Source organism: Lissotriton vulgaris, chromosome 7 (genome assembly GCF_964263255.1).
Source record: "Lissotriton vulgaris chromosome 7, aLisVul1.2, whole genome shotgun sequence".
Taxonomy (NCBI): Eukaryota; Metazoa; Chordata; class Amphibia; order Caudata; family Salamandridae; genus Lissotriton; species Lissotriton vulgaris.
Genome location: NC_141695.1, coordinates 302,960,551 through 302,972,714, shown reverse-complemented (window position 1 = coordinate 302,972,714; position 12,164 = coordinate 302,960,551). Strand labels below are relative to the sequence as shown.

General features: G+C 45.7%; 1 protein-coding gene across 1 annotated transcript in view; it reads right to left on the bottom strand.

Annotated features, from left to right (window-relative positions):
* Positions 1-11,818, bottom strand: part of GARIN5A (golgi associated RAB2 interactor 5A) — a 239,684-nt gene extending 227,866 nt beyond the window's left edge. Inside the window, exon 1 of the mRNA XM_086928652.1 lies at positions 11,658-11,818. Within this exon, the coding sequence (XP_086784778.1) occupies positions 11,658-11,816 (159 nt within the window). The 5' untranslated portion in view covers positions 11,817-11,818. The remainder of the gene's footprint in view (positions 1-11,657) is intronic.
* Positions 11,819-12,164: the final 346 nt, after the last annotated feature.

Below are 12,164 nucleotides of genomic sequence, written 5' to 3'. Positions count from 1 at the left end.
ATTTCCGCACCACCAACATGCTAAATTATTACAAAAAATCACTGTATGTTCTTCGAAGGACTGATAAAACACTGAGGGGGGTTGGTTAAAGCAATGCCCCAAGGCTGCTTTTAAAGACCTGAACAATATCTACATGCTGAAGTGAATTGCCATGATAAAAGAAGGGCAATTTCTGAAGGGATTACTTAAAGTATCACTCAGTCTAATAGATTTCAGTTTTAGATTCTATGAATGAGATGGATTGACATGGTGATGCTACACAGAAAGATTACTGCTTTTAATACCTTTGAGAATGCATTGGTTATTGGCTCTACCATAATATTGGGGAAAAAGTACCCTGATTATAGTCTCTTGGAACATCGCAAGGCTAAAAAGTAAGGTTCATTCTTTGGGGTAGCAGGAATATGTAGCACAGATTATGTGTGTACAAGAATCATGGACAACAGACAATGTTTATTAAATGTTTCTTGTCAAATATTACACCAACTATATCATCAAGAGTGGGAAGGGCAAAAGGTGGGCTACCGACCTTTATTTCAACTGCATTATTAGCTAAACCTTAGAAGTCATACATAGCATCTCCATTTTTTCAATTTCTACATTTGGCAACTGAGGATAAACCGATCTTGTTATTATTAATTCTTACAATGATAAATGTGATTTGTCTTGTGCTGAAGTGGTCAGGAATATGTAAAGGATTTGGCCTCGTTTCTGCTAGTGAGTGTGAGTAATTGTTATCTAATATGGGTAGGATATTTAAATGTTAATAGATGTCCTTTCCCTTCAAAAAAGGTTTACAGGATGGTGGGGTAGCACAGACAAGAACAGGGACATTTCCTACATAATTCATGTGGGGAAGAGCTGTATTACAAGTTGGATAAATATAATCTGACTTTGCTGGAGGTAATAGGTAACCCGGAATTTCCTGCTTTTATTAATGTTAATAGGGAGTGGAGCAATGAGTATGATTGATCACATGATGATGTCAACAAATTTTGCGGTAAATCTTTGAAACTTTTCTGTAAAGCCAAATATTTTCAGGGATTATAAATCCCCGGTGCGCTTAACCTCAATCTAAATACCCAAGAACACATTAAGCCTTTTAAATTTGAGAATGTAGAGGCTGACAGATGAAAAAGGGTGAGAATTAGGTGGTCTGTGGTGGACCCAAGCAGTTTTATCGCAGATGGATAAGAGTAATAGACAAGAGGTCCTGGTCTGTACAGACCAACTTTCCGAATATATCCATATTAGGGAAGCTCGCCTCTAAAACAATTAATTTTAAAGTAACAAGGAAGGAAGATAGGAGGAGGCCAATAAATCTGGTAAGAATTGCTCTAATGGTTGGTTTGACCACATAGGTATAAGTACCCGCAGAAAGCTAGAAGAGTTATTGCATACAAAGCCAAGAGATAATGACACAATTTCACAACTGAGATTACAATATAAACAGGTGCTAGCAAATAGGAAATGGGAATTACAAGTGCATTACAACAACCAAGTTATCCGCTGGTCTGGCAGGTCTGGCAGTCTGCGACCTCTGACCCTGCTCGCAGGCAGGTCGCTCCCCACGCTGCTGCACGGCTCTGCCTACATTGGTTTTGCCTAATCTTGTATTTGTCCCCTGTGCCTAACTTGCTTTCTTGCCCAGACTTGTTTTTATTCCCCTGTGCCTGTACTTGCTTTCTTGCCCAGACTTGTTTTTATTCCCCTGTGCCTGTACTTGCTTTCCTGCTAAGACTTGTTTTTATTCCCCTGTCCCAGTACTTGCTTTCTTGTCCAGACTTGTTTTGATTCCCCTGTGCCTGTACTTGCTTTCTTGCCCAGACTTGTTTTTATTCCTCTGTGCCTGTACTTGTTTTCTTGCCTAAACTTGTTTTTCCTTCCTGTGCCCAGTTCTCCCGCGGCCCGCCCGTTTTTCCCACCACTGCGTCATTGCGGCCCCGCCCCCCTGCAATCCCATTCGCCGCCCCGCTCCCATCTCCCAGCTGCTCCTCCCTCCCACATCTCCTCATATGGAGGCCGCGCAGCGGCCGCGTGCGCACCAAAGGCGCATCTAAGGCAAGCCCGTCTGCGCCCGGCTGCGCCTGGTCTGCGCCCGGGGCCAGAACCCCGCGAATGCCATGGCGCCCGACACTGCTACGATGCCAGAACTCTCCACGCACTCAACACGGATAATCACACACCTGCTTCCTGGCCGCCCCGAAGTGCACCCACGGAGCTTTCACCTGCCGGAACTGCAGCTTCCCAAGCATCCGCCCCACCTTGCTGCCGACCAGGAAAGAACCCAACCACCTCAGATGCATCCTTCTCATCACCCGCTCTGCCCGCAAACACGACGCTGAACTCTGGGACCTACTCGACTCAACCTCCCTAGACGTCGCCCTCCTGACGGAGACCTAGCTGAACCCCGCCTCTGCACCCGACATAGCCATAGGTGTCCCGGAAGGCTACAAGATCACCCGAAGGGACAGCACCAACAGAGCAAGGAGGAGGAATCGCCATCGTCCACAGGAACACTCTCAGAGTCTCAACCAACACCGACGACACCCTCAGCACTACCGAACACCTGCACTTCCAGATCCACACGACCTTAACACCACCCTCAGGGGAATCCTCATCTACAGACCTCCCGGACCCAGACCGCAGTTCAGCGACAACATCGCCGACATTTGTCAGCACACACGCCTCGCCTCCACGGACTACATCCTCCTCGGGGACCTGAACATCCACCTTGAGAACAACAACAACACCAACTCCACCACCCTGATCGACAACCTAGCCAACCTCGAACTCAGACAACTCGTCACAACATCCACCCACTCCACCGGTCAAACGCTTGACCCCCTCTTTTCCGCAAGCCCCCACTTCTCCTTCAACCACACCACCGAACTCCACTGGACCGATCCACTTCACCTTCAAGAAACCCACCACACACCATCGCACCCAACAGATGCCTCGCTGCTGCTGGAGCAAAGTCACCGAAGACCAGCTAACCACCACCCTTGCCCAGAGCCCACCTGCCGACCCCAACACCGCCGCCTGTAACCTCACACAGTGGATCAACACCCTCGCCCCGATCAAGAAACCCACCAACAAGAAAGCCAGCTGGTTCATTGAAGACCTCTGGGCCTCCAAGCAAACCTGACGAAAGCTGGAGAAGATCTGGCGCCTTGAACGAATACCGGACAGCCACGCAACCCACAAGAACGCCACCCGCAGACAATATCACCTCATCAGATCCACCAAAAAGGCCTCCTTCTTCAACATCATGAAGGAACTCTCCAACACCAACGACGTCCCACCCTCACAAGACCTGTGTGACTCGTTGGCCACCTTCTTCCACCCCAAGATCGCAGACATCCACAAAAGCTTCAACACCATGACCACCCCGACAACCACTGAGACCTCAACCCCCACAAACACTATCCGCACCAACCGCCTGCTCTCCTGGACCATTATCAACAATAACGACATCATCAAAATCATGAACACCATTCACTCTGGATCTCTGTCAGACCCATGCCCACACCACATCTTCAACAAAGCCAGCACATCCATCGCACCCCATCACTGGAAAGTCATCAACACCTCCTTCGAGACAGCAACCTTCCCGGAGAGCTGGAAACACGCCGAGATCAACGCCTTACTGAAGAAACCCAAGGCGGACCCCAAGGACCTTAAGAACTTCTGTCCCATCTCCCTGCTCCCATTCCCAGACAAGGTCATCGAGAAGATCGTCAACGAACAACTGAGCCGCTACCTCGAGGAGAACAACATCCTGGACCCTTCCCAGTCTGGGTTCTGCAGCAACCACAGCACTGAGACTGCCCTCATCGCCGCCATCAAGTCCGTGCTGGACAACGGAGAAACGGCGACCCTCATCCTCCTGGACCTGTCAGCTGTCTTCGACACGGTCTGCCACCACACACTACGAACATGCCTCCACAACGCCGGGATCCAAGAGAAGACTCTGGACTGGACCATCTCTTTCCTCTCCAGCAGAACACAGAGCGTCCGCCTTCCCCCCTTCCACTTCAAAGCCACCGAGATCATCTGCGGCATACCCCAGGCTCATCCCTCAGCCCAACTCTGCTTAACATCTACATGTCACCGCTCGCCGTCGTCGCCCGCCAGCACGACCTCAACATCATCTCCTATGCCGATGACATCCAGCTGATCCTCTCCCTCACCAAGGACCCCCACACCGCCAAAACCAACCTTCACGAAGGAATGAAGGCCGTCGCTGAATGGATGAGGAACAGCCGACTGAAGCTGAACTTGGACAAGACTGAGGTCCTCATCCTTGGATCCACCCCTTTGGCCTGGGACAACTCCTGGTGGCCGACTGCACTGGGAACCGCTCCAAAACCGACCACGCATGCAACCTGGGGGTCATCCTCGGCTCCACCCTCTCCATGACTAAACAAGCCAACGCTGTCTCCTCCTCCTGCTTTTACACCCTCCGCATGCTCCGCAGGATCTACAATTGGATCCCCACTGAAACGAGAGGAACGGTCACCCAGGCGCACGCCAACAGCAGGTTGGACTACGGAAACGCCCTCTACGCAGGAGCCTCGGCAAAACTCCTGTGACGGCTCCAACGCATCCAAAACGCCTCTGCACGCCTGATCCTCGACATCCCTCGCTTCAGCCACATCACACCCCACCTGAGAGACCAGCACTGGCTTCCAATCGACAAGAGGATAACCTTCAAGCTCCTCACCCATGCTCACAAGGCACTCCACAACACCGGACCAACGTACCTCAAAAGACGACTCAGCTTCTAAACCCCCACCCGCCAGCTCTGCTCCGCCGACCTCACCCTCGCCACAGTTTCTGAAGAGCGACTTCCGCGGGAGTTCGTTCTCCCACCTCACCGTCAAGACCTGGAACACCATCCCTATCCAGCTAACGCAGACCCAAGACCTGCTGACCTTCAGAAACTCCTCAAGACCTGGCTTTTTGAGCAGTAGCAGCACTCTCCACCCCAGCGCCTTGAGACCCTCACGGGTGAGTAGTGCGCTTTTCAAATGATATGATTGATTGATTGATTAGTAAGTCTTTAAAGTGTAAACAGTACAAGTATTTGGCTCTTATTTAAACATGGGAGGAGTCCTTTTATAAGGATGGAATCCCATCACCCACCGAGGTGGCATGCTTCGTCATCTGTGATCTCCTCTTGGTTGAAACACCTAGTGCAACCAAGGGCTACAACCCCCTCACTGTGAGGGAGGAGCTCAGGGATGTTTTTATAGATACTAATTAGTTTGTCGGATCTCCTAAAATCCATTTGGATATGGGACATGGATATAAGTTGTGTAGCGTACTTACTTTGTTACCCGGAAACTGAGCCTTGCTCTGATATGATTGTACTTTATTACTGACTTATCGGCTTACTCACACATGTCAGAATTACTACTGTAAGTAGATGCTGTTTTGAAGCATCTGAATACTTTGGATTAGTATAACTTATATTTTGGTGATTTTCGATCTTACGTGAAAAACAATTTTACGTGGATTTACGTTATTTTAGTATGAATAGCCTCGAGTATCTATGAGTTCTCTGACATGATTTCTTCTATTTCCCCTAAGTCATGAACTCGTGATTTCTTTATTACGAATTACATATTTCTACCCGACTTTACTGAGACGTTTGCTGATGAAATATCGTTCTTTGCCAGTGACCCATTACATTATAGGTGAGACGACTTAGTATCTCACTTGGGCAGGAGATATTAAATAACGTATTGTTGGTGGTCTCGATATTTCTCACACTGTCTTTGCTTTTCCCTTTATTATAGCAACAGGATATTTGTTTTAGAGAGAATCTATGTACATATGGTACATTGTATTAGAAATGGATGTACTTGCAAAGAGGAATGTAGCATGCTAGAAAGTGAACTTATCATTTCAGGTTACTGTTACTTAGAGATGCTAGCGGAGATTTTCTTAACCTGGAAACTTTCTTATACATGGCATTTAAATATAGCGCTACGGTTTCTGCTCTCCTTTACACACATACTCTGATCACAATTTGGTGATGGGTTCGCTTTTTTCTGTACTTGGTGAGTGGATTAAACTTCTGAAATCCACGTATTTTACGGAAAACAGATGAGTAATTGTGTTTTTCTTGGGATTGCAGCCCTGAAGAAGTAAAGTGTGCATTACATCGCACGACGAAACATGTGTTGGCTGTTTTTTTGCTGTGACTAGAACTTGAGATCCAGCTGTGTCTTGAAAATACTGCCTGGTTCCATTTTGAGAATTGATCAATTCGAATAAACACCTTGAACTTGGATCAAGAGTTTTTAGGCTTTTTCTACATATTAAGGACTATTAAGTTTACTGTGTGTGCTCAGGGTGACCTTTATGCAGCATAGTAGATCAAACAAGCAGGCAAGCTGGTACGCAGACCTCCAACATACCAAATGACACTGTAAATGGCTAGGAAGAAAATGGAGGCATGACACACCGACAGAACTACCTCCAAGACTGCACTCAGATACTATTAGAAGCAAATTAGAGACATCAAGAAAAAAGGGACTGTTGGAACACATCAAAGGAAGCTCCAACAGCTGCAAAAAGATTTTCTCGATTGTCAAAGATTTCGCCTCTCCCTCAGCCACTGTTAAAAACATTGCTGCCTCCCAACAACTCTACAACAACATATCCAACTTCTTCCACAGCAAAATCGCAAGCATCTACAGCATATTTGCATACCCATCCAACCCCAGAGACCTCATTGTTAACCTACCTACAAGCAACAAAGATGGCCACTTGACCGAATAGACAACCCTCACCAGAAAGGACACAGTAGCAAGCATGCGGACAATTTACTCATGGGCCCCAATGGACCCATGCCCCCTCCACATCTGCAACCTTGGAACATCACCAATCAGCACCAATTTGACCCCTATCATCAACACCTCTATCACCTCTTCCACTTTTCCAGATGAATGGAAACTTTCAGAAATCAATGCCTCAAGAAGCCCACAAATGACCTGAATCAGCTGAGCAACTCCCAACACATGTCCCTGCTTCCCTATCCAGCCAAAGTAATTGAAAAAGCCATTAGCAAGCAACTCTTTTCCCACCTCGAACTTCACCATCCTTTAGACAACACAGAATCAGGATTCAGTAAGAAGCGCTCATTGTAGCCACTGACGACATTCAAAATTTCCTGGAGTGAGGAGAAACAGTGGCCTTTATCCTGCTTGACCCCTCAGAGGCCTTTAACACTATCTACCACCACACCCTCATCAGAAGACTCCACATGGTTGGTGTACAAGGACCTGCAAAAATGGATCTATTCCTTCCTCATGGGAAGAACCCAAAGGGTCACGCTGCCACCCTTCACATCAGAGACCAAGAAACTGATAAGCGCTGTCCCACAGGGATCAACCCTCAGCCCCACTCTTTTCAACATATTCATGACCCAGCTCACCAACATCATCCGATCACAAGACATCACCATCATCTCATACATTGATGACACCCAAATCATCCTCTCCCTGACTGACAAGACAAACATCACCAGAACCAGAATTCACCAATTTTATGACCATGGAAGCAGACTGGATGGAAAGTAATGGCCTGAAGCTCAGCTACGACAAGATCGAAGTACTGGTCTTCTGCGACAAGACCTCCCCATGGGATTCCACCTAGTTGCCATCGGAGATAGGACCAACCACACACAGACCATGCAAGAAATCTGGAGATCATCTTAGATGACAAGCTCCACATGAATGACAGCTCAAATCAACACAATGTGCACCTCCTGCTTCCACATCCTACGCATGCTGCGAAAGATCTTCAAATGGTTGCCTCAGAACACCAGACGGACCATCACACAAAAACTCATTACCAGCAGGCTGGACTACAGCAACATTCTCTACACCGGAGTCTCCAAACAACTCCTACACAGACTCCAGACCATCCAGAATGCAACCACAGGACTCATCCTCAACCTCCCACAACGCACCCACATGGCATTGCACCTCAGGTGGTTTCACTGGCTCCCCATTCACAAGCGCAGCCAATTCAAACTTCTCACGCACACATGCAAAGTCCTACACAACACATGACCAGAATACCCAAACAGCCAAAACACTTTCACCAACCCAGCAGACCCCTACACTCTGCTTCACTCTCACACACACTTCTCATCCACAAAAGCAAAATTGGAGGTTGCTTATTCTCCTACATCACTTATTCCATGTGAGATGCAGGAGAATGAGCAACCTCCAATTTTGCTTTTGCGGATGAGGAGAGTGTGATCGAGTGAGAGTGAAGCAGAGCGCAGGTGTCTGGTGACAAGACATGGAACGACCTCCCCCAACACATCAGAGCCTCTTCCTTCCCTATGGAGTTCTGAAAGATGCTAAAGACCTGGCTTTTCATATAAGCACCTTGGGAACACACACCTTTACCAAGCGCCTCGATACCCCTCGGGTCAATAGTACACTTTCTTAAGACTGGAGGACCCTAGTTATCTGAAAATGTCAGGACTAGGCCAAAGTCTATGAACCATGACCAGTGGGTGCTTATTAACTACTTTAAGCGTAACTGATCCAAAATAGGGATCACAGCTTCCTGAAATTGGAAGACTTGTCATTCCTTGTCGATCTGGCCCAAAATACTTGAGGGCTGCCAACATCAACAGAAGTAAGAAACCCGAGAGTGATCATGGACTCGACTCTATCACTAGTTCCAAAGTTAACCAAGTACCAGGAACACCCTGTTATGTATGGATTACCTATTAGCAAAAACACCAGATTTGAAACATTGGTATTCAGTGCTCTGACTTGTGAAAATGAGTTTTATTTTTCACTGCTTTGATGTCAGAGCAGTTTTCTCAATGTTGGTCTCTTTGTGAAAAACAAACCTGTTATTGACAGAAAAACATGTCAAGTACTGTATCTACAGCATGTGAACCCTTTTTCGAATCTTCTTGCAACTAGGATTACAAAAGAAGCTCCAGAGAATTAACCCACTTATTACTTCACATCTAGAATAAAGGGAGTTTACCAGGGAGTCTCACTCTTATACTTTGACAGGCACAACGAATCCAGACTGCTGCAGCAAGACAAACACTACATATTCATCTGTGTGACCATACTACACTAGTCATAGAAGTATACCATTGGCTACCACCGTACAGACATTTATCTCTCAAGACCCTTTGCATCACAAAATGTCCAACGGCAAAGTCCCACACTTCATCCAAGTAAAGCTCCAAATATATTCAAAAAGATACAACTCTCCTCAATGGCATCACAGCAGCCCTGCATATAACAAGGAATCCATCATTGGGAACAGCATCTTGGTAGGAGTGGATAACCTACCAAATTCTCTCCCGATGAAAATAAGACTTATTGAAAACTCTTACAGTTCAGGAAAGCTGTCAAGAGCTCGTCCCACCATGGTAACACAATCACTAAATCTAACCATTGCAAAATGACGGCAAGGATGACTATGATGCTCTAGTGTATGTACTACAGCAATATTGTACCATCTGAAGCTCCCAGAGATCATCAGATGATACTTTCTTCCAACCATCATCACAGAAGTTCAAACATGCATCCAAGTAAATCTCAAGGGACTCATAGAAGAGCACACTCTGCTACAGGCTGGCACCACTTCAGACCATTTCTGCCTATGAGAAGAAAGGCTTCAGTGTGATACCTTCTCCACACAGATGCAATAGCTAATAACCATTTAAAACCAACATGGAACTCACGAAGCATGCAAGAACCTGGTGCTGTAGAAAAAGTACCACCAGCATACGATGGACATGCAGTAGTGTCTCAGGCTATTTTCAGTCTCTGTAAGATCAGGAGAAAAATGTGCTACTGCTATTACACTTAGTCTGTTTATAGCTCACTAAAATGAAAATGTGTCTATTCTGCACTTGTCTGTGATGACAGTGCTACTGGCATACACTGTAACTGTCTGTCAACCTACCACTTCGTCATTAAATCTATTTAAGCCACACCCAGTTTAAAATGTATTCTTCAAGTGAGTTTACTTATGCCGCTGTGTAGACTGCACCATTTTTTCTCCTAAGGCTCTTATGAATTTAAAGGAATTTGATCTCTCTTGGCTCAATGCCTTAAAATTGTGATGTGGAACTACTCTCATTATAATCGTGCGCAACCCATCTAAACTGAAATATGTTTTAGGTAAACTTTATATTACTAGTGAGACGAAAATAAAGTATAATTAGCTGAATTACTTTTATTACATCATTCAATCAATATACTTTCCTATACTTGTATTAACCTGAAGTGTAACATGAAGTACTGTTTGGACTAACAGGTCCTTCTTCATCAACACCTGCAATGCTACCTCGGGCGGCTCCATTTCCTAGCATTCAATCTAAGAATGTGCTTCTGTCACCCATGAATCAACCCTTATAGCTCATACCAAGACTGGCTGTACAATGCCCTTAAAAATGGAGCGACCTGTATCTCAGCTGGCAAGACCTAAAAAGAAGATGTATTCAACATTTACCAAGGGTGATATCAACAACGCCTATTTTGTGAAATGTAGCCTGCTCTATGGGTGCAATGAATTTGTTAATGCCTTGCCTACACTCAATGAAATGCACCTAAACGGACTGTGTTCTTGTGTAAAAAGCCCTAACAATGTGAAGGAGTAAATTCTCAAAGATGCTGGCCACACCTCCTCAGGCAGTACCATTTCATCCAAATTATCCCTTAGAATGGCTTATCTCTCGTTCCAAGGGTGAGTGGGCATGACTGGTCGCGTAATGCCAATTCCTATAGGTTGGTATGTAGACACCCAGTGGGAGTCATTAAGATACATACATTGCTTGGTGCCAACATCAGGTCCTCTGTACCACTCCATGACGCTTACATCTCGGCACATGCAATGGAGGTTATGCAAAGCCCATTTCTATTGTTGCCTGGGGAAGTCTTTGATCATACTCAATGAATACTCAATGAATGGTGACATAATGCACTTTCCTTTTGGATGCTACTTCACCACCACAGGGTGCTAATACATTCGGTTATAACTGAACCTCAAATGGTGTCAGTCAAGCTCTGAATGACCTGTCCACTTTCAGGCGTGCTATTAAAACTTTCTTGTTCCCTGTCTCTGAGTAGCCGCCCTCCCCTTTCATTTTTCATCTTGTGTGTTATGTTATAGTACCTGTCTAAGCGCCAGGACGCCCCTTTGATGGGGCATCTGTGCGCTATAAAAATAATATTAACATAACATAACATAACATAACATAACATAACATAACATAACTGACCTGACCTACATGTTAAAAGATCTTTTACAGACAGCAGGGTTGAATATTGTCTGCTACTTATACACGTGTCAGCTCTGCTACATGTCTATATAAATACTGTAAGAACAGTCTCTGTCATACATTCATGACAATAAACCACATCCCATGTAGTCCTCTAAGCACTCACACACTGCCAACTCATCCACACATCAGCACTTAAAGGTAAGGGTCCTATCCCTGATTCCATTTCACTTCAGATTTACGGACAATACAGCAACAAAAGAATAGCTCTGGTTTTCACACACAATATTGTTGCACTATAAAATTGTAATACAATATGGTGTTTGCATGAGTTTGTGTGCGTGATATGTACCTATGTTTTATGATTCTGTACCTGTACAAAGTTGCTCTCAAACACTGGTGCGTACTTGAAGGGGTCATACTCGCCCTCATACAACTGTGACTGCAGCTCTCCCATTTCAGGGAGAAAGAGCTTTAAATCTTGACCATATGTCATCCATTCATCTTTGTTGGTGAAGGGCATGCTCATCATAGCTCACCTCCTGAAACAAGAAAGAAAAAGGTAAATCAGGACTCTGAATCCTGGGAGGGAATGTACAAAGGGGAGAAACCACAATCTGACAGAGATTGCACATTTATGAGTCTGAGAGAGGTTGAGAGACACAGAACACATTAGGGAATGCACATCTGTGAGAAACTACAGAGCTCCAGGTTAAGATTGCATAACTGATGAAGAGGTGAAGAGACTGTACACCTGTGACAGACTTTGCACCCAGGAAGATGTTGTGTACATGGCACTGACAGTACAAATGGGAGAGAACACAGCCTGCTAGAGACTGTACGTTATGGAGTCTGCAAGCCTGACAGACATTATAGAGCA